The sequence below is a fragment of the Sebastes umbrosus genome, chromosome 16 (genome assembly GCF_015220745.1).
Source record: "Sebastes umbrosus isolate fSebUmb1 chromosome 16, fSebUmb1.pri, whole genome shotgun sequence".
In the NCBI taxonomy this organism is placed as follows: Eukaryota; Metazoa; Chordata; class Actinopteri; order Perciformes; family Sebastidae; genus Sebastes; species Sebastes umbrosus.
In genome coordinates this window covers 13,113,699-13,141,545 of record NC_051284.1, presented here as the reverse complement: position 1 = coordinate 13,141,545, position 27,847 = coordinate 13,113,699, and the positions used below count along the sequence as shown (strand labels likewise).

At 42.9% G+C, this 27,847-nt stretch overlaps 1 protein-coding gene across 4 annotated transcripts; it reads left to right on the top strand.

Annotated features, from left to right (window-relative positions):
• The first annotated feature begins 76 nt into the window (after positions 1 to 76).
• Positions 77 to 27,691, top strand: eif2ak4 (eukaryotic translation initiation factor 2 alpha kinase 4). 4 transcript variants are annotated; one of them, XM_037746818.1, is made up of 40 exons: positions 77 to 295; positions 392 to 607; positions 1,006 to 1,121; positions 3,187 to 3,289; positions 3,366 to 3,539; positions 4,029 to 4,109; positions 4,226 to 4,362; positions 5,027 to 5,127; positions 5,223 to 5,380; positions 5,492 to 6,030; positions 6,933 to 7,048; positions 7,814 to 7,968; positions 8,094 to 8,527; positions 8,611 to 8,683; positions 8,761 to 8,850; positions 8,936 to 9,058; positions 9,278 to 9,382; positions 9,682 to 9,745; positions 9,832 to 9,911; positions 10,037 to 10,138; positions 10,232 to 10,282; positions 10,379 to 10,615; positions 11,144 to 11,219; positions 11,565 to 11,686; positions 11,944 to 11,993; positions 12,875 to 13,043; positions 13,659 to 13,775; positions 13,926 to 13,991; positions 14,091 to 14,261; positions 14,343 to 14,477; positions 15,204 to 15,311; positions 15,670 to 15,798; positions 18,863 to 18,949; positions 19,617 to 19,729; positions 19,824 to 19,879; positions 20,346 to 20,449; positions 21,915 to 21,983; positions 22,806 to 22,850; positions 23,708 to 23,823; positions 27,262 to 27,691. In XM_037746818.1, the coding sequence occupies exons 2-40, from the start codon at positions 470 to 472 to the stop codon at positions 27,317 to 27,319; spliced, it is 4,968 nt and encodes a 1,655-aa protein (XP_037602746.1). In that variant the 5' UTR covers positions 77 to 295; positions 392 to 469; the 3' UTR covers positions 27,320 to 27,691. The 4 variants fall into 4 exon arrangements, with proteins under 4 accessions (XP_037602746.1, XP_037602748.1, XP_037602747.1 ...); XM_037746820.1 differs by having other exon boundaries at positions 376 to 607; XM_037746819.1 differs by having other exon boundaries at positions 77 to 298; positions 387 to 607.
• The last annotated feature ends 156 nt before the right edge of the window (positions 27,692 to 27,847 follow it).

Genomic DNA, 27,847 nt, shown 5'->3' with positions numbered 1-27,847 from the left:
AATGCAATGATCTATGAGCCATGTTTGTAAATTTGAATTTGTTCAATAAAAAATAACGCCCTCTAGCGGCGAGTTTATGACAAAGCAACGTGATGACGTTTCACCTGCGACGCAGCTTGCGACAGCTACGCGCCAGTTTGCAGCAATGTTGTGGTCGCCTGTGTGCTAAGTTAGAGACTGCTGAGTAGTTTAATGACAGCGAGGCGACTATCTGCGGAAGTTTAGAGCTCACGAAGTGACAGAGGAGCGGCGAGCTTCCTCCTCTTGTCCGACGGCTGTGAGTGTGACGATACCGGAGGACTGGAGGACAGGAGGACAGGAGGACAGGAGGACAGGAGGACTGGAGGACAGGAGGACTGGAGGACTGGAGGACAGGAGGACTGGAGGACAGGAGGACTGGAGGACTGGAGGACTGGAGGACAGGAGGACTGGAGGACAGGAGGACTGCCATGTAGCCTTCAGCTGCAGAATGAGCCGTCAGCAGCAGCAGCAGCCTCCAGCAGAGAGGACAGACGAACACACGGTGCAGCAGGCGAACGAGCTGGAGGCTCTGGCGTCTATCTTTGGAGATGATTTCCAGGACCTGCGGGACAAGGATCCGTGGAAGGTTAGCTAGAGATATTATATATATATGTGTATATATATATATGTGTATATATATGTGTGTATATATATATATATGTATATATATATATATATATACACACATATATATATATATATATATATATATATACACATATATATATATATATATATACACATATATATATATATATATATACACATACATATATATATATATATATATATATATATACACATACATATATATATACACATATATATATATACACATATATATATATACACATATATATATATATATATATATATATATATATATATATATATATATATATATATATTATCAGAATGCATGGATACATTATTACTGTTAACTTACCTGTAGTGATTTGAGGTGTCCATTATCTGTGTTTTCAGGTTAAAAGGCCTCCAGAGGTGCACCTCTACCTGCGGCCCAACGGGCTCAACAATGGACAGGAGTGCTATGTGACTGTGGACTTGCAGGTCAAATGTCCACCCACATACCCAGACAGGTGAGTACTGACCCCTGACCTCTGCCCTCTGCCATGTATTCACTATGGCCCAAAATATAAATAAGGAGAGGAAAACATGCACATTCTCAAAATTGTTTGTGGTACTGGGAGTAGATCCCCTCCAATATGTACTTTGTCAATATATGTACTTTTACATTAAAACTTTAATGTCCTGATGAAGGTCCTTGTTGACTGAAACGTTGACTAATAAAGCAGAGAAAAGTGTGTGCTGGAGCAAGTCATTTTTTTGCCAAAATATAAATAAGAAATATATATATATATAACAACAGTGCAAATAATAATAATGCTGAAAAATAGGATCTATGCAAATAATATAAATGCATGCATTTATAAAAAATGCAAGAATAGTATAAAATAAGAATATCAGTTTAAATGTACTGTGTAAATAAATGCAGTGTTAATGCCGGAGTTAATCAGATTATTGCACTAAATTATTGTTCTGTTAAGTCAGTGTTGCACAGTTTAAGATATAACAAATAATGGGGTTATAGCTCCTGATAGGGTAAACATAATAAATATATGTTGTGTTATATATACATGCATACATACAATATACAACAATTTACAATCGAATGAACATGTCTACCGTTTTCTAGTCTAGACAAGGGTATATTTGATCCCAAATACAATCTATTTACTTTATGTTGTTGACGTCTGTATTACAATAAAGTAGAATAAATTAAATATTTATCAGTTTGAGTGGATTACAAGTAAATGTTTGTACCAGTAAGAGTACCAACCAAAATGTTTCTGCAGCACCGATAACCAACACATGTCACATACCAAAAGCTGACACTGAATGAGTCATACTCTTGTTTACTTTTTCTTTGATCAGATAGTTCCAGATATAAATCCGAATTTTAGACTATTATATTTAACATAAGGATGCAGTTAATTGCTCGTAATTGCCATGATTGAACTGAACTACCATAATGCATTGTTGTATGGTGATGAAAGCAGATGTGCAGGTGTTACTCATTAAGGCTTGGTGTGCATGTGACCTTAATTTGGATTTAAATATCATTACTTTGTTAATGAACTGTTATTAAGGTTATTACCCACCACAATTCCTGTTCATGCTGTGCATAGGAGCCATTATAGATAATTTGGGTAATGATAGTTGTGGTCGAACTATTCTTTGCTATGTTTTCCTCACTTTAAGTGCTAAGTTGATTTAGTAACAAAGGGAAATCATTTCCTCCATAATGTGTAATTATTTGCTGTGGTTCAATATATGCTGTAAATTTCCCTATTTCCCTATACATATTTGTTTCAGAACCACACCCACCTATCCTTACACACCTTCAATATATGGCAACAATAAAGAAACGGTTCAAGTGGAACGACCAAGTGTGCGATTCAAGGCACAGTCACTGTTTCTCAGCTGAGAAACAGTGACTGTGCCAGTTCTAATAGGACGCTCTGTAACGATTCAACTTTCCATATCAGCAGTAACCTTGAGATATTTTTCAGGCAAAGTTCTTGTACATCTGCTCAGGTCAACATCTTGACTGTATTCATTTTAATTAGAATTTATGTTCTTTAATGGGCCCCTACTGCCCCACCTCCACTCCACTCTTTTGTGTCTTTTATCAGCATTGTCCGCTCTCTACATTTCCATATTAGCTGTTCCTTCCTGTGCCCACCAAGTACAGTGTGTCTCATATCATACAAGTTAGAAATCAAAGTTACAGCTTTTAATGTCTAGAATGTTAGATATTTGACTTGTGATTTTTTCACATAAGCACATGCATAAATACACACAGTATAGCTTGAAGGAAATGACCCAAAAGCTAAACAACACAACTAAATGAATACTGAGATTTTTCCACTAACGGACTAACTGACCACATGAGCCCACATGATTGGAAAGAAATGAGAAAGATGCTGCTACAGGCCAAACTGTGGCTTTTAACATTCCAGTTAGTACTTGATCCAGGCACAATCTAAACAAAGATCCAGTGTGGAGTTGTAAGTGTAATCTCAGTGTTTACCAGTGATCATTCACTCTTTGGTAATTTATGTCTTGTTGTGGCACCAACAGGCCCCCGGAGCTGGAGCTGAACAACGCCAAAGGTCTGTCCAACGAAAACATCCAGACTCTCCAGAATGAACTCACCAAACTGGCGGCAGCGCGATGTGGGGAGGTGAGGATGCAAACACATACCCACAGATACAAGTACATACACAGACTGCTTTTAACCAACTTACCTGTCCACCCAGGTGATGATTTACGAGCTGGCGGTCTACATCCAGAGCTTCCTGAGCGAGCACAACAAGCCCCCGTCGAGCTCCTTCCACGAGGAGATGCTGAAGAACCACCGGAGGCAGGAAGAGAAACTAGCCCGGGAGGAGCAGCAGAAGATAGACCAGCGGCGCAAACAGGAGGAGGACACGGTTGGTTAAGAAAAGGGACAAAAAGCAATTCATGCTGGATTTGTTTTATCTGTGGTTTTGCGCTGATGTTATTTCTAATTGATTTGTTCGGCTCATTCACAAAGGATCTTGAATTTCCTCTTGTGGGAGCAATAATCTTATCTTTTCTATGTAATTGAAACTAAATCCTTACCACTAATGCTGTGAAGAAAATGCAGAAAACCCATCAGCTAATTATTAAATAATAGAAATCCTACACTTGTTATGTAACTGATACACATAACTACTAACTACACATAAAAATGCAGAATTAGATACCTCTCTATTGGATTGCTTTTGCTGAAAGACCTCTGAATTTGGGATTTTTGTTACTTGCCTGACCTGTAAGTACTAAGGATCATGTGAAAAACGATGCGCCTTGTTGCTATTTCCTTACATAACTGAACCCCAACAACTGACAGAAGTTCCAGTTGAACGGGATGTTGACTGCGGTATTTTTCGTTCTTATAGGAAAAAGAGATCATGGCTGTAATCCAAAGAAGAGAGGAGGAGAAGCGAGAAGAAAAGAGGAGAAAGGAGATCGCCAAACAGGTGTCTGCGCCGCACTATTTCTACTGATCTCCACCGAAAAGCGTGCACACTTTATGTTATGTCGCCTGCAGAAAAATCGTTGTAATTTACCTTTTTGTGTGGTGTTTATATCACAGGAGCGACTTGATAGCATGGAGCAGTTACCTGCTGCCAGCACCTCCCTGTTAGGGAAGAGCCCACCCAGCCCTGAGCTGATGGAGGCAAAGAAAGCAGCAAGTAACCGCCGTCGGACTACCTCGAATACACGCCACAGGTACACAGCAAACCCACCGATGCTCTCCATGTGATAATGCTTAAAGTTGTTTTTGTTTTCCAGAGCTGGAAAACGTACTCAGATCTTGTACTTAAGTAAAAGTAGCAATACCACAGTGTGGAAATACTCGGTTACACGCAAAAGACCTACATTCAAATGTTTACTTCAGGAAAAGTATTGGCATCAACATATACTTAAAGTACCAAAAGTAAAAGTACTCATTATGCAGAATAATGTGTATAATATCACTGGATTATTCTAATTATTGATGCATTATTATATACAATACTTTATTGTTTCAACTGGTAAAGGTGGAGTTAATCCCGGCTACTTTATATACTTTATCTGCTGATCAGCTTGGGAATTTTATTTTTGCGGGGATCAATAAAGTTTAATCTTAATCTATAACATTACATCATAATTTATTTGTTGATTACATTTTTTACAATTATTCTGAATCTGCAAAGTAACAACTAACTTTTTAAATAAATGTAGTGGAGTAAATGTGCAATATTTGCCTCTGAATTGTAATGGAGTATAAAGTATAAAGTATAAAGTAGCAGAAAATGGAAATACTCAAGTAAAGTACAAGGACCTAAAAAGTGAAGTACAGTACTTGAGTGAATGTATTTTTCGTAACTTTCCACCGCTGCTGTTTTCCCAGACGTGACACGGTAAATGAAGACAACCCTCGCTCACAAGAGCTCCTTCACTTCTACAGCAGCACATTTGGAGAACTTGTTGTCCACAGAGGGAAAAGCTTAGGTGAGAGCCGTCTGACACGATGCAGCTAGTCCACTGCAAAAGTCATTTAATCCACTTGAGTAACATGTTTGTGTCTGTGTTCATGATTCTGACAGGTGCAAGCGAGAGGCTTCGCCGTAACGTCTATTATGGATTTGAGGCGAACTCTGGAGACTTTGCTGTGATCTACGAGTGGTCGCTCCTCTGGAACAAGAAGATGGGCAAGTTCTTCACCAGCCAGGAGAAAGGACGGATTGAGAACTGCAAAAAGCAGGCAAGTAGAGGAGGAAGCGGTTATTATCATTATGAATTTGGTGGTCAAATGTATTATTTAACTGCTAAACACTTCTGAAATACCATACCATACTTCTGAATTCCTGTGTAGATCCACGGGGCAGAGAACGAGTTCAACTCCCTCCTGCGGCTGGATCACCCAAACTTGGTGCAGTACATGGCGCTGAGCTCTACTGAGAAGGAGGACTGCCTCGTGGTCAACCTGCTGGTGGAGCACGTGGCCGGCATCAACTTGACCCAGAGCCTCATCACAAACACCCCAGTCCCTTTGGAGAAACTGTGCCAATACACGGCCCAGCTGCTGGCTGCCCTCGACTACCTTCACTCCAACTCCGTGGTTCACAAACAGCTGGGGGCCTCCAGCGTGCTGGTGGACTCCGAGGGCAACATTCGACTGACTGATTACAGCTTATCCAAGAGATTTGCGGATATCTGCAAAGAAGACATTTTTGAGCAAGCCCACGTGCGTTTCTCAGAGGATACGGCGATGCCGACGAAAACGGGCAAAAAGGGGGACATCTGGAACTTGGGGCTGATGCTGCTGGCTCTGAGTCAGGGGAAGGAGACGCAGGAGTATCCAGTGATGGTGCCAGCCAGCCTGCCTCCAGACTTCCAGGATTTCCTCCACAAGTATGTATGGATGGATACATCACCAGCTTTTTAAAGGAGTATACCAGCGTTTCAGCTCATTTACTAGAAATAGTTGATCATCATCAACCTTTGGTGCTGACCATGTAACATAGCTGCACTCTCACTGCAGCTGTTTTTGTTATCAGAGTCATGTTATTATCACGTGGTAATGCAAATTTATAGGCAGATTGATTTTAAAAAGTCTGAACATTATTATTATAATGACAAAAACAGAATGTTCATTGAAGTAGAGCGATTATTTTCCTTATCAGGAAACAGTGAAAAATGTCCGTCATATTATTCTAGATCCTAGATAGTTTTACTTGACCGTTAGTCCAAAACCCCCAAATATTTAATTTACTAAAATGTAAGACCAAGAAAAGCAGCAAATCAAATGAGTACTCAATTACGGAAATAGTTGCCAGTTGATTTTCTTTCAATCGACAAATTCCAATTGATTACCTGACTAATCGTTGCAGCTCTACACTGAAAGATATAATGCCAAGTCATGTCTCTATGAGTTGATTGTCATGCCGTACGTACAAACATGAAGGGAAACCAGTGCCTACCTGGAAGGGAGGAAAAAACACATTCAAAACTCTAAAGCTGAGGACCGTGTCATGGAAAATGGTTGGCAGTAATGTGAAGCATATGTAATTTGTTGTAAATAGGCTGAAATGTGGTTTGTTCCTTTAGGTCGTGATATTTTTTAGGCTTTCTGTCTACTTGCTTTGCTGGCTGTTTAAATATGGGTTTCACATGAAGTTGTTTTATACACAGGTTTCATTTTCTTTGTTTTTAATATGCAGACCACCAGCACAACGTGGATTTGTACAGTAGACTAGAGTGTTCCTGTTCTACAGTTGAACCCTCTATTATACTGTGTCTTTGTCATACTGTAGGTGTGTGTGCCTGAATGATGCTGAACGCTGGACGACCCAGCAGCTTTTAGACCACTCCTTCCTCAAGCCTCCATCGCCTAAAGACCTGCCACAGCACCAGGAGTCCAGCCCAGAAGGTGATACGCACGTCCACATACATATATGTGGAAATGAGGTGGACAAAATGTTAAAATCACCTTTGAAAAGTCAGTACAACAAAACTACAAAGTGCAACCAAAGTGTCCTAAAATTGAGTCAACAAACAATTAAATTTGAGATTTCTACAGAAAAACTGAACCATACAATCCTTTAGTATATAAAATGTTAGAACTTGGTGAAAAATGTACATTACAATTAAGCAAGGTGACGTCTTCAAATAGCTTATTTTGTCCAAAACAAGTGTCTACAGTGTAAAGAAGAGGGAGCTGATTCCACCCCCAAATTTGTGATGTCATACTGTTCAACTCCAACAAGACAGTCCAATAGTTTGTCACGTTTTGCTGCCTCCGCGCCGGCGACAGCCATGGCCGAATGCATCATGTTTCAGGTTGTTTGTACGTCCGTATCTCCGTCTGGACCATTCTCGTGAAAGTGATAGTTTAGGAACGCTTGGAGGTAATTTCTTCAAATTTGGCACAGACCTCCACTTGGACTCAAGAATGAACTGATTAGATTTTGGTGGTCAAAGGTCGAGGTCACTGTGACCTAACAAAACAAGTTTTTGGCCATAACTAAGATAATAAGAATTGATATTATGATTATGAAAATGTCACACAAATGTCTAACAGGATCAAATGATGAAGTGATGACATTTTGGACAGATATGGAAGTAAACTGCAACTTGACTGGTTGGTGGAGGAATACAACCGTGAGGTGGTAATTCTAGTTTTTCCTCATCTCAGATCCTGGCGTGGATTTTGCATCATCAGTCTTCCCCCGGAGTCACATCCTCAATGCTCCGTTCAGCCTCGGGGTGCAGAGGCAGTTTTCTCGCTACTTCAATGAGTTTGAGGAACTCCAGCTTCTTGGAAAGGGAGCCTTTGGTGCTGTGATTAAGGTAAGCTCTTTTTTTTTTTTACACACCAGCTTTATTGAGAGATGACGTTACACTGGCAAGAAAGCTGACTGCTAATTCTTTGTGTCCACTTTGTCTCTTCCTCTTTCCCTCTCCTCCATCTCCAGGTTCAGAACAAGCTAGATGGTTGCTACTATGCTGTGAAGCGCATCCTGGTCAACCCGGCCAGTAAACAGTTCAGACGGATCAAAGGCGAGGTGACGCTGCTCTCGCGCCTCAACCATGAGAATATCGTCCGCTACTACAACGCGTGGATCGAGCGGCATGAGTCGCCCTCTGGAGGGATGCTGAGCAACACCGACAGCTCCGAGCCATGGAGCACTCCCGAAAAGCCTCCTCGGCGCAAAGAGTCTCCGCAGCGCATCAACGAGCTGGGCCTCGCCGACAACGTGGAGGACGCCGCGCCGCCTCTGGCCCTGTCCAGCTCGGTAGAGTGGTCCACCTCCATCGAGAGATCCTCCAGTGCCAAATGTAGCAGGCGCCAGTCGAGCGATGAGGAGGACGATGATGACGATGAAGATGTGTTTGGTGCCTCTTTTTTGTAAGTGTTGTTTTTAGTGGCAGTAAGACTTCCTCCTGCACAAACTCTTGCTACATCATTGTATTTTTTTTCTTTTGTTTTAGGCCATCAGACAGTGACTCAAGTAGTGACATCGTCTTTGACAATGGCGATGAAAGCACAGACGAGATGTCACAGGTTTGAATATTTACACTTCATTAATCATTCACTTGTTAGTGTCTGTCAGTGCAACTAACAGATGTTTCCTCTCGCAGGTCGAGCCGAGCGAAAGGCCGCCGATCGACACATCAGAGAGCACAGACTCAGATCGATCCCTCCTTATAGCACATCACTTGTACATACAAGTAAGCTTCACTGCCGTCATGCACCGTTCTTCACCACTAGAGGTCTCTGCCTCACATCTAATGCACGTTTTCTGTTTCCTGACAGATGGAATACTGTGAAAAGAGCACTTTAAGGGACACAATAGATCACAACCTGCACCAGGACCAGAACCGGTTATGGAGACTCTTCAGGGAAATACTGGACGGCATTGCTTACATCCACGAGCAGGTGTTTATCTGAGTGTTTTAGTTTCCACCCTCCTTTAAAGCTAATAAGTCCATTTGCCACAGAAGTGTCCCGTAACCGCAAAGCCATGTGTTTTTCATACTTCCACTGCTTTTTGTGTGGTTATAGCATAGCAATAGCATAAATGTTAACAAGAGGGAAGCCATGTTTTCAGTTACCCATAACCGAGCAGATCCCTTCATCCATCCTCCTCTCTTTTAGGGCATGATTCACAGGGACTTGAAGCCAGTCAACATCTTCCTCGACTCGCAGGACCACGTGAAGATTGGGGACTTTGGCCTGGCTACAGACCACCCTGCTAATGTGGTATGCATTACCCTGATGTGATATTCAGTTAACAGCTTCACCCTGCTGACAGGCTGCACTGTGGAGGACTTCATGTGAATCATCGAAACTGTTTAGCTGTGACTCAATGCTTAGCTTAAGGGGAGACAAATCTTCTATAAATCAGGCTATGAATGATATAGAAACAAATGATGTTTTTGCCTGTAGTGTCTCGGCTTGATAGTTAACCAAATAGTAGCTTCTTGTGCATCTCTATAAAATGTATAACGACAGTGATGAAGATGTTATCAATTTCTGGAGATACTGTTTATCTCTCTCAGGCTGCAGGTAAATTTGAAGTAGAGGAGAGCGGCACTGCAGTGATGCCCAAACCAGACCCAACAGGTGTGTTTGAAAACATTCACATGGTGTTACTGTGCTTTATCTGATATGCATGTTCTTCCCTGACACGTTGTGTTGCTATTCTACAGGTAATATGACAGGCATGGTTGGTACTGCGCTCTACGTCAGTCCTGAGGTTCAAGGAAACACCAAAGCCACCTACAACCAAGTACGATTTCAGATTTGTATTGAATTATAGATATAATTTAAGCTTGTCCAATTGCCTCCATGCAACTTTTGTTTGTCCTTGTTCCACTACTGAGGTTTTGAGTGTCTGGTTCTTTCTGTGCTCAGAAAGTTGACCTGTTTAGCCTGGGCATCATCCTGTTTGAGATGTCCTACCGGCCCATGACCACGGGGGCCGAGCGCATCACCGTCCTGAGCCAGCTACGTGTGGTACGTCCATGTTCAGAACTGGAAGCGTGTACATGAAGGTAATTTAGGAAGCGTAGGGCTTTGAAACTGACCTCCTCTCTTTTCACGCTGCAGGAGCCAATGATCTTCCCTGAGGACTTTGCTGAGTATGAGCAAGGGATACAGGTGAGAACGCTGAAGCACAACATGTAGATATGACTCTTTCTCCTATGCGTTCCTAATCTAACGATATAATCTGTGTCTCTTCTTTGCATCTGTCAGAGGAAAGTGATAGAGTGGCTGTTGAACCACGACCCGGCCCTGCGGCCCACCGCCCAGGAGCTCCTGAAGAGCGAACTGCTGCCTCCACCACAGATGGAGGAGTCGGAGCTGCATGAGGTGCTGCAGCACACCATGGCCAACATCAACGGCAAGGCCTACCGCACCATGGTGGGCCAGCTGTTCGCACAGAACACCTCTCCGGTCATGGAATACACCTACGACATAGACCTACACAAGGTATGTGCTACTGCTTTAGTTTTGTTAGGGCTGCAACTAACGATTATTTTCATTGTTGATTAATCTGTTGATTATTTTCTTGATTAATCAATTTGTTTTTTGATCTATAAAATGTCAGAAAATGGTAGGAAAAATCAATCGGTGTTTCCCAAAGCCCAAAATGACGTCCTCAAATGTCTTGTTTTGTCCACGACTCAAACATATTCAGTCAAAATTTAGGGAATTTATTTAACGGGCAGTTGTCCTTAGAGACATAGGGATGTGTGATTTTGTTTATTTAGGTATAGAAGACTTATATGGATTTTGGTGAATGTAAATGTAAAGCCATGGTAAAAAGGCAGTTTACTACTCTGCATGTTGTTCCCCTCTCTACCTGGAGATGTCACTGCAAACATATGAATGGCTGCACCGACCCCTCAGCACTACTGCACTCATCTGGTCTGTATAGGCGACCAGCAGAAGGCCTGGCAGTGCTTAATCGATGTCTCCTGATCCCTAACAGAGGCTGTTTGTTTGGTCTCCCTCCAGGGCAGCTTCAGCTTGTACGGTGCCAAATTGCAGCAGCATGTGTACGAAACAATCACCAGGATCTTCAAGAAGCACGGTGAGTACACTACGGCTGTTTGATGAGTCTTGCGTGTGAGTCTTTGTTGACTCTCCACTGCGAACCACTTGGACTCCTGACCCCACTGTAAGCCTGTTTTTCGGGACCCCAACATCTGCTCCAGTGAATGGCAGCTAAACAATAAGTGCACTGTTGGGCAGCGCAGATTCCCTGCAGGTGCTGGTGTTGTGTTTTTGTGAACGCTGCTGCTGATGATGTCCAGCTGTACTTATTTGTTTATGCTCCGTTTGTATCTGCTCTCATGCATCATCTCTTTCAGGGTGAGGGTTATGTTCTTACGTATCTTATGCAGATGTTGCAGTAATACGTGATGTTTGCTCTCAGGTGCGGTGCGTCTCCAGACACCGCTGTTCCTCCCCAGAAACAGGAAGTTGTATGATGGCAGCGAGCTGGCCTGCTTCATGGACCACAGCGGAATGCTGGTTACACTGCCCTACGACCTTCGCGTGAGCTGAACATACACACACAACACGCGCGCAGGCCTACATGTCCGCGCTTGCACACAAACACTAATTATACAACTATTAGCATCAGCGCATGCGGACACACACATAGTGTGAGGCTGCAATCAGCAGCCGCCTTCAGATCCTGCTACCTCAGGAAACCCTGAGGACTAAATGGTTGTTTCCACACTGTGATTGATTACAGCCCGGCATGCACTGACTTCACTGCACCTAATGTCTCACCTCTCTTTTTACTTTAGATGGCGTTTTCAAGATTCGTCGCCCGCAATAATATAACGCATCTGAAGAGGTAAAGCTGAATGATTTAACACATTTATGTGCCAATAATCCTTTGTTTATAGCTATAAGCTATATATATGTGTGTATGTTACTAACGTATTGTTAACGTATAAATCACAATCACTGTTTCATATGGTATAAAACTGTTTGCAGCTGTACATAAATTTCTTTTTACTTAAAAGATCTTTTATCTTTTGTAGGATGTGTATTTATGTATATATATGTTTTTGTGATAGGGGTGATATAGTCAATAGCATCTAACAATATTATCTAACAAAAATACAATGAAGGATCATTGTATTTTTGTTGGCTAATATTAAGTAAAGTAAAATAGATAATAGGGGTGGGGGAAAATATCTTTACAGCATAGCATCGCAATATTTTGCGTGGCGATATTGTATCGATACACAGGCGTCAAGTATCAATAATTTATTATATGCAACCTAAATCTATGTCAACCCCTCAACAATCTGTCTCTGTCTTTCAGAGGTTGTAGCGGGTTTCAGTCTTAAAGCTAGAATGAAGATTAGTTTATGGTGAAGTGAAGTTACGCAAAATTTGGGCGAGAAAAACTGTCAAAAACTGCTATTTTTCAAAGGGTTCCCTTGACGTCTGACCTCAAGATATCTCTGAGATGAACAGAGTGAAAACTGTATCTTATTAGATAAAACAGATGTTAACAAACTGCATAATTTGCAGTAGAAAAAAGGTAATAAATTGCGGTATATCTTATCGCAATACTCGGCATATTGCAATAAGATCGTATTGTGACTTGAAGTATCGTGATAACATCGTATTGTGGGGCCTCTGGTGGTTCCCACCCCTAACGGTTAACATGCAAAACTGACATTAATGTTGAGAATAAACACAAGGGTTTATGTCTTTCTCAAGGTACAGCATCGAACGCGTATTCCGCCCCAGGAAGCTTGATCGCGCGCACCCAAGGGAGCTTCTGGAGTGTGCCTTTGACATCATCACCCCCGTCACTAACAGCCTGCTCCCCGAAGCCGAGACCATTTACACCATCTCTGAAATAGTCCAGGAATTCCCCGTGCTCCAGGTTACACACATGAACTACCTGTATTTGAAATGGTCCAGTGAGCATACAGTTTGTGCCGTGCTGCTGCCTCACCCTCATTCACATTCAGAGCAGTTTGTTTTTGGCCTGGACGCATCATTGTTCTTTATTTTCCTACGGATGCTATCAACGCAACCTGTTCCGCTGTTGTTTTTTCCCATTTAACTTCCCACTCACATTCCTGACATACCAAAGTATGTCTAAGCCTGACGGATTTACGGCGTATTTATTATTTGCATAGTAAATCTGTTAAGCGCAGCTATGTCCACTTCCTTCCATGCCTCCCAGTCCAATCCATTTCCTGTCCACACATCCCAGTGTCGCGTCGGTCTCCAGCAGCAGCTCTCCTTGCGTGTTTCATGAACCCGGTCGACCCCGGGTCTGGCCTCTGGTTCATCCCTCATAGATCCTGTTTCTGATCCTCTACACCACCCTGCTCTTTGTGTGAAAGCTTTTAAGAATACGTGAGTCAGACGGAATGAGAGGGCAGCCGGACACAACAGTCATTATTCACTGAGGCGCTCGTTGTACAGTAGGGATCTTGGTTTTGACTGTAATTGCAGCTGAGAGGGTTAAAGGTGTGTTTTGTGACCGCAGGAAAGGAACTATAACATTTACCTGAACCACACCAGCTTGTTGAAGGCCATCCTCCTCCACAGCGGAGTCCCCGAGGACAAACTGAGTCAGGCCTCCACGATACTGTGCGACGCCATGGTCAGTGCAGGTCACACGTGCACCACAGATGTTATTCACAATGCGTGACTGTTGCCGATACGCTGGTATGAACATATATAAATAGTGTTCCTCCCAAATATAGCAGTAGTAACATTCCTGGTCCTTTTTTTCCCTGTATTTGCCCCCTAGAGCGAAAAGCTGACCAAACGTGAGGTGGAGGCAAAGTTCTGCAACTTTTCACTGTCAACCAACAGTGTAAGTGTCCACCGGGGCCGCATGAAGCTCCTCCTGTAAAAATAATCAGTCCTGCTGCAGTTCTCACTCGTAAAACATCTCTCCCTCTGTTGCGTCCAGTTGCAGACGCTGTTCAAGTACATAGAGCAGAAGGGGAGTCTGCAGGAGCTGGCGCCAATGCTGACATCACTCACCAAACAGAAGACCGCCGTCACCCAGCTGGCCAAGCAGGGCCTCAAGGACCTGGAGGAGCTCACAGTGCTGCTGCATAAACTGGGAGTTAAACTGCAGGTGATTTGGATTGTGGGTAAATGAATGATCTGTCTTAAAGAGGTTTTCTCCCCTTTTAACACAAATGTATCCTCTCTATAGGTGGTGGTTAACTTAGGCTTGGTGTACAAGGTGCAGCATCACTCTGGGGTCATCTTCCAGTTCGTGGCATTCATCAGGAAACGCAAGCGAACTGTGCCGGACATAGTGGCTGCTGGAGGGCGCTACGACCACTTGGTAGGTTTTCTGTCACGTCATAGACTGTGTGTATAAAGATGGACGACATGACAGCTCCCCAAAAGTGAAGCCAAAACATCTGGATCGCCCCCCTGGTGGCTGGCTGCAGTATAGATCATAAATCCATGTTAGCGGATGGGACATGGGCCAAACTAAAAAGTCAAAGCACACGTCAAATATATTTTTACCAAAGATGGTTTCTGTCATTTTAGGTCGTTCTTATCACGCTGATGTATGTTCAAGTGTTCATTTTTCTGATAAGTTTGGTTTTAATTTGTTATTTGATGCTCTAAAAAAGGGGTGAGACGTCATGATTGACAGCTGTGATTCTCTCTCGCTAACAAGCTCGGCTCGTGTTTGGTTTGGGCGGGTGTGTGGGCGGGTGTATGGGCGGGACCTCGATACCACGGCTCCAGCTCCCAATAACTACTGCGCAGACTCTGTCTCCAAATGACGTCAAAATCTCAAGACGGCAGCTCCCGTATCCGGGATATTTTGCCTTCCCTTTTTATACAGTGGGAGGAAGGGGAGACGTGTCGTCCATCTTTATATGCAGTCTATGTCATGACATAAATCTGCAGCTATTATTTAAAAAATGTGTCAAAACCTTTTCTTTCCAGACATGAACCATATTTCTTCCATTTCCAAATATAGCTCTTCTGTCTGTACTCCATTAACTCCATATGATGCAGACTACGTGGTACCTTTATGTGCTTTGTTCTCTAGATCCTGGAGTTTCGAGGACCAGCTCCCACAGTGCCGGTGCCCTCTGCAGTGGGGGCCAGTGTGGCCCTGGACAAAGTCTGTCTTGCTATGGCCAACATGGAGGAGCCAGTGAGAGACACACACACACACACACACACACACACACACACACACACACACACACTGGGATCTGACATTCCTAATTATTGTAATGAAGGAGCAGCAGACAGCTCCATATTTAATGATGCCTTATTACAGCAGTCGGCCGCCACACAGCTACTTTTAGCAACATGTTAATAACTATGATCACTGTGACTCTTGACGCCATGGAGTTATTTTTGGAGGTGCATCATTTTCTATATTTGCAATATTCAGATTGTGAAATGATGTGCCCAGACTGTGTATAGATCTGAAGACAGAGTTATTTCTGCTACAGTTCACTGCATCTTTCAGTATTTGACATTCTCTATTTATTTCTTTGTATCAGCCATCAGTGAGCTCCTGCGATGCGCTGGTGGTCCCAGTGGGTCATTCTTCAATGTCTAGAGCCATCAACGTTGTCCAGAAGCTGTGGAACTCCGGCGTCTCTGCAGACATCGCCTATGATGTCTCACAGGTGAGCGGCCTGCCCGCATGTGGAGCTTTCTTGTAAACTGAATGCCAATATGCATTGTGTGTATCCTTGAGGTCTTTCAAAAGTGTTGACTGCATTTCCTTCCTCATAGAGCATTTGCAGTAACATTACCCACCAGATGGTTTGTTACACAGAACCATCAGAGAAGCCGTCATTGAAAACTGTTTGGGAAATGGCAGGCACTTTAAAAAAATGCTTAGCAGGTGATTGGATGAACCACCTGTCAATCAAACTCTTACTGAAGCCAGTCAGGAGAAGAGCAAAAACATAATTTCCATTGAGAAAAGCCTTCAGTGTCGTTCTTTGCTCTTCCTTCAATGGAGAAATACTCTCCAGTTCTGATATAACTGATGCTATTGCAGCTACGCTAACCTCTTCAGGAGCCGCTATTGTTGTTTAGAACAAACAGTGGCCTCTCTGTGTCGTTTCACATATCTAAACCACACCCGTGGCTGCCAGTAGCTCCTCACAGGATGCTGATTGGTCCGTGCTCTTGCTTGCCGGGACACAAACTCATTACTTGAAATCTGAAAAGATGGATTGCTGTGTGATATGTGATACCACGATTCTCTCATGATCTCATAACATCACGAGAATCCAGCTGCCGGGCAAGGGTAACATTTGCAGAGCCAATTTCTAAAACATTTTGAAACCTGCATTGATGTTTGCTTGCTAGCAGTCAATCTACTTCCCCGCCGCTGCTAGTGCGTTGCTGTATTTGTTGGTGCATTACCACCACCTGGAGAATGTGTAACCTGTCAACCATATGCGCATGCACATACAAATATTGCACCATAGCGCTTCTACCGGTCAAAAACTCTAGATGGTACCTTTTTAACTGGATTCAATGAAATGTCTTCAGTTGCGCTTTGTCTGCATTTATTAATGACAAAAATGTCATGACATTTTTTCACATATATGAAGTTCATCATGAGAACCAAATATGCCACAAATGCTTGTAAGCTTCTCATATGTTTTAAATGTATTTTCAAGAAAATATTAAATTGAAAATATCAAAAAAGTGCAGACAATCGACATTTAAATAAGCAATAATGCAGTAAAAATGCACAGTAACTCCTTTAAACCTAGTCACGCCAGAGCCATTAAGGCCCAAGCCTGAATACTTCTCAGCTAAAGGAAGCAGAGTCCACTTCTCAATAAGTCACTCTCTCAGTGTTGTTTCCGGACCTGCGAAAGGAAGGAACCTGCAGGAGTGGATGTAGCTGGAGCAGCACTGTACATGTAGTTCAAGCAGAAGGATTTCTTTGAGTTTAACTAATAATTATACAATTGAGCCACATTTCGGACTTTGCAGATCCCTGAATGAGAATTAGCCGTTGTGTAAAATGAGTGATTTCCTACTTGTCCTGCAGTAACGTCAGCCCTCCTACAGAGGGCGACACCTGACTTCCGTTCCTGAGGGGCAAAAAGCCCCTCATCTGTCAGCAGCAGACTTATCGTGACAACATCAGAAATAGTAAACATCCCAGAGAATGAGCTGAAAAGACGGCTTACAGGCCATATTGGGACAATACAACAATGTGGAGTCATTTCTGCTATAATCGCCTCAGTCATCTGTTAGACAAGCTTCCAATAAACTTTTATGATAAGCTCTCGTTAGGGGAACAGCCGAGCCGAGATCAGTCCCCTTCAAAGGGAAGTTATTTATCTTCTGGTCCAAAAACCTCCTGATGCCATGCCTCTGTCACATTCTTCATGTTTATGTGACAAACTGATCTCAGCCTTGTGTTGGTGTGAACGCCCTCCCTGGCATACCGCTGTGCCCACATTTAAACACTCCTCGGGTTTTTTTTGTCCTCCTTTATAACCTATTGTTTTAACTTTCCACTTCTGCAAGTGTTTTGCTTTTAATGGTCCTCATTGTCTTTTGTACTGGCGCAGGACATAAGTGATTGCCCTCCTTCATTTCCACTTAGAAGCAATTAGGAAAGGTTTGGCTGAAAACGAGCAACATTATGTCCAGACAGTGTTTGTGTGTATTTGTTGATTACGTATGCAGGCGGTTGCCTTGACCAGTGGCAACATGTTGAGAACACCTTGTTCAGACCTCCTCACCCATCCCCCCCCCCATCCTTCGCTAGACTTTTGTTAACACCTTTCACATGCTGGCCTCTTAACAGGCCCCGAATCTGCAGCTTTAATTCATCCTCAGGAGACGGTTCCACTCTTTTAGCTTTTATTAGCCAAATATGGCAAACCCCCTTCCACATGCGGTCAGCTCAGGCACATAGCCCAGAGCTGCCCGCCGCTGCAATGGCTTACCTTTGGCTTAATTTGTTCTGTCAATGAGAGAGTTGTAAGAAAAGAGGAAGTTTTAGTGCTTACATGATGACGAGGCGAAGCGACACATGCACACGTACACACACACACACACACACACACACACACACACACACACACACACACACACACAGAAGGGTTTGTTCTGCAGCAGCGTTAATCCGGTAGCGGAGCAGCCTGATGAAGGGCTGAAGCTGGTGGGAATTAATTGGGCTGACACAAACATATACATGCATACACACTGTCATGGTTGAATGCATTACCTGAATACACATTGGCTTTGGTCGTGACTCCCAGCACAGCGCACACTCTCGTTCCAAGCAAAACTCCTCTTAAACTGACTGACTGCCGCTATAGAAGAGTTTTTGTGAATCCAGTGTTCTCCCCAGAATGAGCTTTCATTTTTTAAACAAAGATTTTCCAACCCAAATGCCAAACTTGACTCATGACTCTTTTAGTAATTAATAGAAGAGAACACTCTGTAAAACTCTTATGACGGCAGCAAGCTTTCAGCAGTCTGCAGTTTTCAGAAATTCAGCTCTGAACGCCTCCCTTTAAACTCAACCCACGCAGGCCCTCTGGCCGGCATCCTCAAGCCCCAACAGTGAAACATGGGGAAAGGTCACAATCAAGCCATTACAACAAGAATTATTTTTTAAATGCACTCCTGGTTCAGCTGAGTTGCACCCTTTAAATCATCACTCACATTGTGTGTGTTCAGCCTTTTGTCGTTTTGTGTGTTTAGTCTCAGGAGACGTTGATGGAGCACTGCAGGCTGGCCGGCATCAACTGCATGGCCCTGGTCTCTGACAAGGAGGGAAACTATGTGAAGGTAAACCAGCCGTACAGTGCAGCAAAGCATTGTGCAGTATTCATTTACATTTTAAGAAGGCAACGTCTTTTTTTACTTAAAGGGCCAGTGTGTAACATTTCAGGTGATTTATGAGCAGAAATGGAATATAATATTCATGTTTTCATTAGTGTATAATCACCTGAAACTAAGAATCGTTGTGTTTTCGTTAGCTTAGAATGAGCGCTTCATATCTACATAGGTTGCGGGTTCTCTTCACGGAGTCCGCCATGTTGCTCCTCCATGTTTCTACAGTAGCCTGGAACGGACAAACCAAACACTGACTCTAGCGAGAGCCTTTCACATGTTTACGTGACCTGAAGGCTACCGTCTCCGACACGCTTGTAAAACTGGTAACCGTGGTACTGCAGCCGCCATCTCACTTCCGAGGTGAATGGCATTACCACAGTTTTGCATTCGGCGGCTCACGTTACCGCAGTCTTGGAAATAGAGGAGTGAGTGGAGGGATACTCTCTTGGTTGCAATCTGCAACCACACCACTAGATGCCGCCAAATCGTACACACTGTCCCTTTAAGAAGACACCTTTTCTGTGAGTAGCATTGCAGATTGTGATGCTTTCCAAGCTGTTTTGATAAGAGAGAATTATGGTAAGGTTGTGTACGTGTTAAAGTAATTTTCTGTGTTCAGGTCAAATCCTTTGAGAAGGACAGACAGTCTGAGAAACGGATTCCGGAGTCGGACTTGGTGGACCACATCATTCAGAAATGTCGGAACAAATTCTTGGAGGAGAGAAGCAGCAGGTAAAAACATTTGGCTTTAATGTGCTGCTCAGATGTCTGAGTGATGTACAGTAAGGAGTTGTTCTAATATAATGTTGTCCTTGTGCCTCTGCAGAGAGATCTCTGAAAGCATGTCTCAGAACCCCAAAGGATCCCTGCCCAACACCACAGGTCTGATTACCACTTACTCTTTACAGTCAGCCTCTGTATACAGTTAAACTGTCTGTTTGTAGTCTTACAGCAGCATGGAGCAGTCACACCTCTGTTTTTATACAGTTGTGCTCTAACTTCACTAAAGTGCTGCAATAAAAGTGTTATGAGCCACAAATATTGTGATCAGTGTGGCCTCAAAGTATGACTGATCCTGGTGTTGCATTTCCACTTCTGGCATTTAACTGATTTGTTACCCAGAGTGACGTACGATTAGTGCAGTAGAGGAGGTAGTGTTAAATTTCACACCAACTTCTGGCAGGCACGCAGGTAGCCTACAACTGTTTTAATTAAATTGAATAACAGAAAATCACACCTTAATCTCACATTTATGCATTCCACTCAGATGTTGAACTGTTGGATGTTGGAAATGTAAAAAGCCTTATATTTGGATAAAATGCGGAAACGGTCCTTTTTCTGTGTCCAGGCTCCTCAGAGCAGCACGGCAGCAGCAGCACCACCAACATGAATGTGAACGTCATCAGCCTGGATAAAGTTTCTTCCAGTGCTAGACGACGCTACGAGACTCAGGTTTGTGTAGCACACACACACACACATACACACACACACGCGCACACACATTAGTATTCTGCTTCTCCTGCTACTTGTTCTGATTGGCTTTTTTTTTTATTTCATTACTGAAATCAATGATTGGGTTCTGCCAGATATTCTAATGTGGTTAATCAAAATTAGTCATCAGTGTTTGCCACTCAGTCAACACTGGAGTTTGTCTCTGCACCTGCTCATCTAAACATTTCTCTACAGCTCCACAAGTGGGGAAAAACTTAATGACGTACTTTAATTGACTGAGCGTCGCGAGAGAAGTAAACACAACAACGTTGGCTTAAAAAAGGTTGATTTCTCCCAGTTTCAGTGATTGTTGCTGTTGGAATAATAACCCTTTAAAGTGCAGCTGTTGATTGAACATTTAATTCAAACTTAAAGTAATAATCTTGAAGATTTTAATTTAAATAAATGTCTGTTTAGCTGCTATCTATCGCCGCATGAGGTAACACAGTGGTGATTGAGCCTGTGGCTCACTGATGAAAGCCCTTGCATTTGCAGTAGTACAAACTGGGTGTCCGTGACGACATTCCCGGGAAAGATCACAAGCGGCACACAGTTAGTGATGAGTTTTCCATCACCCAGCAGTGGTTGGTCCGGCAGAGAGGGTAGCAGGGATGTCACAAGAACCGATGCTTCGGTACCAAGTCGATGCCAAAATTCTAAAAATGTGACGGTACAGACTCGTTCTTAAACTCACGTGTGTGAAGCGGCGTACTGTTTTCCCTGCTAGCATTGCGACTAAACAGTTAGTATGGTTGAACAAACAAAGAAAAGTTCACAGGTGCCAACTGACTGACGTCACTCAGGCGACACCGTTTGGATCTCTGGGAAGTGAACTCCAAAAACACACCTGCAATTACTGCTTATCGCCATAAGTGCTGCCAAAGAGAACAAAACGGAGATCCTCGAGATTGTAACTTCAAATAGGTTACTGTTTATTTTTGACATAAAGAGAGGTTGTCTCCTCCTCATACCTGCACTCGTCTTTATTTGAAACCTTTATTTGAAGCTCAGTGCAATGCGCAACTGTGTTTTGTAGAGAAACAGCTGAATGTTTTCAGATTATTGGATCATGATAGGGACATCCTGCCGTTCCAAAGCAAACCATGTTCACCCATCAATAAGAAAACCGAGCATTGTCATACCCATGAAAAAAGACCAAGTTCTTGCTGCCAGGTCTCAACTCATCGACCCACACCAACAGTTAACATGTTTTTTTTTCGAAGTCCTTACTATGAAATCATAGTAGTCTCTCTGTCAGCGTCTTTATTGGAGAATATGGTGCCTATAACTGTAGGCCAGGACAATGGTTTGCTTATAAAATGACTGCATTTGAAGATGATTTTTTTTCCTGCCGGTTCATTTTGATCATGGGAACAACTATTATTTTCTGCCACCCTTTTCCATTTCTTTCTTCTCTCTCTTTCAGATCCAAACCAGATTACAGAATCTCGGTAGCAATTTGCAGAACAAAAGCAATGACATCGAGGTTCTGGCAGTAAGTCATTTGTTTGTTTACCCCTCCCGATCCCAGCTCCCCCTTTTCTGCTCTCCCACCTTATCTCTTGAATTCATGTGTGAAATCACAGAGCGAGGTAAAGAGCTTTGATAGCTAAAACCGCAAACATCACCAGGAGCAGCCCTTTTATAGCAGTTTTGCCTCGTGCTAAAATCCCCTGCTGGAGGTTAAGATGGCTGCGAGTCCGATCCAGCCGCTACAGAACAATGAACACTAAACAGAAGGCAGTCACCGTGTCATTTCGGGGGATGTAAATGGCTGCCATATTCAGTTTATTTGTGGTCGCGTTGGAGATTTATGGCCAGATATTCTCAAAGTAAATCATCCCTGCTTCTCTTATTTAGCATGTCGACGCATATTCCAAATGCATTTGTCATCCCCGCTGGGGTCTGGATTGAATCAACGATGCAACAGTAAATACAAGTTATTGCAACATAATTACCTTGATTCCGGTAAGCAGTTGCACAATCATATAAGTCTGAGTTGTTGCATGTCAGCAGCCTGCTAGTCTATCAGTCAGACTGGAACGCAGCAGTTCTCATTTTCCAATGATAAACCCCATTAGAGCCTTCCTGTGAAAGGGACATGGAGTGCTTTCAGCCCTGGGAGAGCATTGTGAAAGTGGAATTATAAGTAATTTACTGATGTCAGTTGGACTGGATAATCTTGTGTTGAAAGAATTACACAAGCTATCGGGCAACGGTTGCGTATTTTTAGCTCGATTATGAATACGTTTGTGTAACGAGATAAGGCTCCATTGTGTTTTTTCTTGTGTAACCATGCTTGTTTTGTATCCCGCAGGTGGACCTGCAGAAGGAAACGCTGATCAACTTCCTGTCTCTGGAGGTTGGTTCCCTATACTGGCTTCATCCAGACTATTGCAGAGTTAATAAAAGGCTACATCCTTAAATGGGAGGGAGGTAGGGAAGTGGAAAGAACGGCCAATAGAGGTCAACATCCCAGACAGGAAGAGGGGATCCCGTCTGCTTCCTTACAGTCCTGATGAGGAGCGGAGTGAGGGAACACCCCTGCCTTTCTCTACAGCCACGGAGATCCGTTTAAGTCCTTTAACAAGGCTCACATATGGGACAGACGCATGCTACAGTTAACAAAACACAAACTTAAGAGGTGTTAATATTCACATTCCTAACTCCTGACCAAGGCTGCACTCATAAAAACCCCGGTTCCTCGAAGCAGAGGTTGAAAAAAAAAATACTTACATTGTGCTAAGAAGCATGAAGAAAGCTGGAAAACTCTCTTAACACCACTGTTATATAAGCAAAAGACTCCACTCCATAAATGAATGGGCCACCTATACAGTCGGCCCCCTCGCAGCACATGTGTCAAAGAAAACATGTTCAGTATATAAAACGCATGACAATACACAGTGGGTACAGCCAGGCGTGCAGGAAAGGCCTGTTTTAAATACGGCAAATTACCTCAAGTCACACAAAGAGCCGTGGAAATCTATAAACCCGCTGTAGCTTTGTAGCCGTCACTGCCCCGCTGCACTTGACATGCAAAAATATACTCCAAGGCTGCAGATGAAAAACCCCATTTATTCCTCCTTTACTGTTAGCAAACATGAAGAAACTGAAACTGTGAGGCCTTGTGCTTTTATCACTCTTTCCCATTTCGTTGCATTAACCCCTTCTCTTTCTCTTTCTCTTTCTCTTTCTCTTTCTCTTTCTCTTTCTGTCCAGTTTGATAGCGAAGAGCAGTTCAACAGCAGCGTGAAGACCCTGCTGTCTCGTCTCCCCAAGCAGCGCTACCTGAAGTCCATCTGCGAGGAGATCCACCATTTAAAAATCACGAAAAAGTGAGTTTGGTGCCTTTGGAGTCCTGTACTGATGAGTTACTTTTGTTGTTATTGTCAAACGCAAAACAAGTTGTCGCTGATGAAGAGAATCCTTGTCTCTGATTGGTTGTTTTCCTTTCGACATGTTGAAATCTTGCAGATGCCATTAAGAACACAGGAGAACACAGATGAACATGATTTTTTTTTCAGATTATCTGTCTCATGCACTACTGTCAGGATATAATGACAGTTTTATAAAATAACTTGTAATCATATTTGCTAAAAGTTACCAACTGCAGCTTTAGTAGTCAGGGAACACCAAAGTCAGTAGGATTCATTCTCTGGGGACCATGAACAGTTTGTGCTAATCCATCAAGTAGATGTTGAGATAATTTGCTGGATAAGTGAAAACTTTGACCTCATGGTTGCGCTAGACGAAAAGTCAGGGGATCATTCATGGCAAAGTTCGGCAATCCTACCAATTCAATAGTTGTTATGACTAAAGACCAAAAATGTTATGCTTCTGGTGGTGCTTGTGGTAAGCTAAGGAATCATGGTAATCCATCCAGTGGGTGTTGAGATATTTGAAACAGGGTCAAAGTGGTGGACCAACATTACATAGAAACTATTTTAAGAAATGCAGAAAAGATTTGAAGAAGAGAAAGTACAAGAATCCAATGAAAAAACACTCTCAAAACTCCATTTTTAGAAGCACAGCCTTGTCTTTAGTGTCAACATGTTTTTCCACCTTGAAGAAAAGAAACAGCAGGATCTCAAAACTGTTTAGACATTTTCCGAACAAACAGTTGTAGAGTTCTCGTCTCAGCAGGAGCCCTAGTGGAAGATGAGCCAGAGACCCCATGGCCTGGCCTCACTGCTCACCCCCCACATGTTTCCATCAACTACTGACTTGTTATTTTTTATTAAAATGAAACCTGAGGCAAACAGTAGAATATGTTAAAGACCACTTTAAAAAAAGGCAGACTTCCTTTTACGGGCAGCTGCCACTCCAAAGCTCCGACCGAGCACCACACACTCCAGGTGTAACAGTGACAGTCGGCCCTTCAAAGGCAGCTGTAATACGGATAACTACTGCCTTGCAGAACATCAAATCCTCAGCTGATCCCATTTCCTGAGGTGAAATCTGGAGAAGGATTTGCCTTGTTTGGTCCTCTGATGTCTGTCTCTTAACACCCAAGTTGATTGATGCTGAGGTTGCAGCACAGGGGGGGGGGGTTAACTTCACCCATTGCTGTGGTCGTGGACGGAGCGGTTAATATTCACAAGCTTCCCAGCAGAACGTTTTTTTTTTTTCAAAGCCCGAGCTAAATCCTCAGTGTTTGAGCTTCTAGTGTTGTGACGCTTGTGTATGCCCATAGAGGAGCAACCCTGTGAGGGATTCAGAGGATTTTCTCTTTCATGAATGAGATGCTAACAAAAAAAAAAAAATCAAAGCTCCTCTTTTCTGCCTTCCCGTTCGCCTCTCCAGAGCAGTTGGTTTTAATTTCCTGTCTGGAAAAAAAAAGTCTCTACTGATAAATGAGCGTCACAGAGGCAACAATGGATTTATTCAGCATGTGTTTGTTTAGTTGTTTTCATCGAATGTGGGGCACAGGCAACTGAGGCCAGATGAGTGGGCTAAAGGGCTCACGCAGTCACCTGGCTGCAGCAAGACCATAAACTACACTGATCCCAAAGGCTTCCCACACTTACAGCTGGTATTTTTCAACCCAACTGACTAATAGGACAACAAGTTCTGAAATTGGTCCAGTGTTGAGGTAGAGCGCTGTAGATGGCAGCTTCTCACTGGGTGCAATATGGTGCTATTGGGGCAAGCTGGCACCGTCATTTACGTCCACTAAAAGTGCTTGTTTTTGCCATGACAGGCTCTGATTGTTATGGCTGACATTATGCAAAGAGTCTCGCTCAAGGAGACGTCTTGTTGTGTAATCTGGCGAGGTGTTGAGTTGCTGTAAGATAACGATGGAATGGTGGAATTCATCCATGGTGGAAACGTGAGTGCCAGAAAGAGTTTGTTGTGTTGGAGTACAGACAGCGTAGCTTAGTGTTATCTAAAAGATTTTCAATGTCATGGCTGAATATTTAGATGATTACCACAATGTGGATGAGGTCTTTGAATTCGATGGTCACCCGTTTTTATTTGAGCCAGAGTATGCGGATATTCAGATTTCACAACGAGACTTCTCCTTGAGCGGGACTTGGACACAATAACAAATAGACCGGATCAATAGAAAGGTAAAAAAAACATTTTATTTCTCTGCAGGGTCCTTTCCATAATGCTGTCAGATACTTAAAATAACAATCTGAGCCTGTCAGTGGCAAAAACAAGCACTTTTTTGTGGACGTAATGTTACATTGACGCTGCTCACTTGCCCTCGCAGCTCGTTTCGCAGCTGCCGGTTACAGCGCTTTCTCTCAATACTGGACCGATTTCAGAAATTGTTGTCCCCATTAGTCAATTAGACACAAAAACAAGGGAAAATAGGGTTGAAAAATACAAAAGTTACCATTTAACAAGTCTACAGCCATGCTAGTAGCTCTGTGAGGCTGCACTTTGAGGTAACATGCTAACATGTTGATGTCCTGAGTAGAACATAAATGTCCCCTCAGCATGAATTAGATGCCGCTAGCATGGCTAACCTCTGGAGAGTACCAATATTTTAAAGGACGGGTCCATTATTTTGTTTGTTTTATGCTTTTTATATCATTCTGTAGCTTCCCTGTTGTGTTCCTTATGTATTCAAATCCAGTTCCCAACCCATTCCAAGCCTTCCAGGTTTCTGCATGATGATGTCGCTGCATATACAATATATATACATCCTTATAGTCAATGTATTACATACAGTAAGTCTGCACGCTCCCAGTTTGGAGAAGCAGACCGTACCGGCATGCAAGCTCAGCAATGTACTGCTGTGGACACCACTGTGGTCACCGAAAGTCACACAATAACACAAACAGTCTAACCGGTCAATGCAGCGGGAGACCAGCACTCCTGTGGTCTGTGAGGTAAAATCACTATTTTTGTGAATGGAGTCTGGTCTGGTGGCGAGCATTTCTCATTGGAATGAATAGGTGCAGGTCCAGTATCTAGTTCTTATGATACATCCATGAAATGCACGTACCCTTTAAGTGATAATGAAAATAAGTGGAGTCATTTTGACTTTTTTTTGGAATAGGTGATGTCCATTTCTACACTGAACCCCCTTTCACACATGCACTGCACTGAGTTGTGGGTCTTTCTTGACGTGGACTCTTGACATGGTTGAATCCTGTGTTATTTGAACTAGACTGACCTCTTTATCTAGAGAAATCTAAGATCTTGGAAGCCCTCCCGGCTAAATTTCATTGTCCTGATTTTGAGATGTCCCATTTGGAAGTTCTCCATAATGTTTTTTTTTAATATTCTTTTGAATCTAACTGAGCGATGTCCTCTTGCAGGGTGGCGGTGGTGGTCTTGTACAGCTACAAGGACGACTACTACAAGATCCTTCTCTGAAAGCCAAGAGGTTGGCCCGCTTTGCTTGAGGCTCCGTGGACTCCCAGAGACTATTTTCACCCTCGGACCTACAGATTATGCTTGAAGACTGACAGACTCAAAGCTTTTATTTTTGGAAAGCAAGATTCCCAGAGACATCATGTTTACCACGTTTAATGGTAATTCAGCTATTTTACCCCAAAAATCCACAACTTTCCCAGAAGTTTCCAATGTTTTGTTGTCTTTCTCAGTGGACAAGAGGTTCACTCGACTTTATTGCCTTAATAGAACCATAGAAGAGCTTTATACTGAAGATTATGTGTCATGAAGATTTTACATTTCTAATCAGCAACCGGATGGATGGTAGGAATAAATCACCTTTTCCCACATGGAGCTGTGGTTTCGTCTGATTTAATTGTACATGTGAGTATTACACATTATCCTTCTTGTAACTGATGATTATGAATCCAGTTGTTGCTCAGTTGAGGAGTTGAAAATATCTCCAGTCAAATATGACTACTTTTGAGTAGTCTGAAGGCTTTGTGTTGC

Excerpts from the sequence above, each read along its gene's own strand:
- eif2ak4 (XM_037746818.1), top strand. The coding sequence starts at position 470 with ATGAGCCGTCAGCAGCAGCAGCAGCCTCCAGCAGAGAGGACAGACGAA. Across the intron at positions 13,776-13,925 it reads CGATACTGTGCGACGCCATG|AGCGAAAAGCTGACCAAACG; the intron begins GTCAGTGCAGGT and ends TTTGCCCCCTAG. Across the intron at positions 20,450-21,914 it reads GACGACGCTACGAGACTCAG|ATCCAAACCAGATTACAGAA; the intron begins GTTTGTGTAGCA and ends TCTCTCTTTCAG.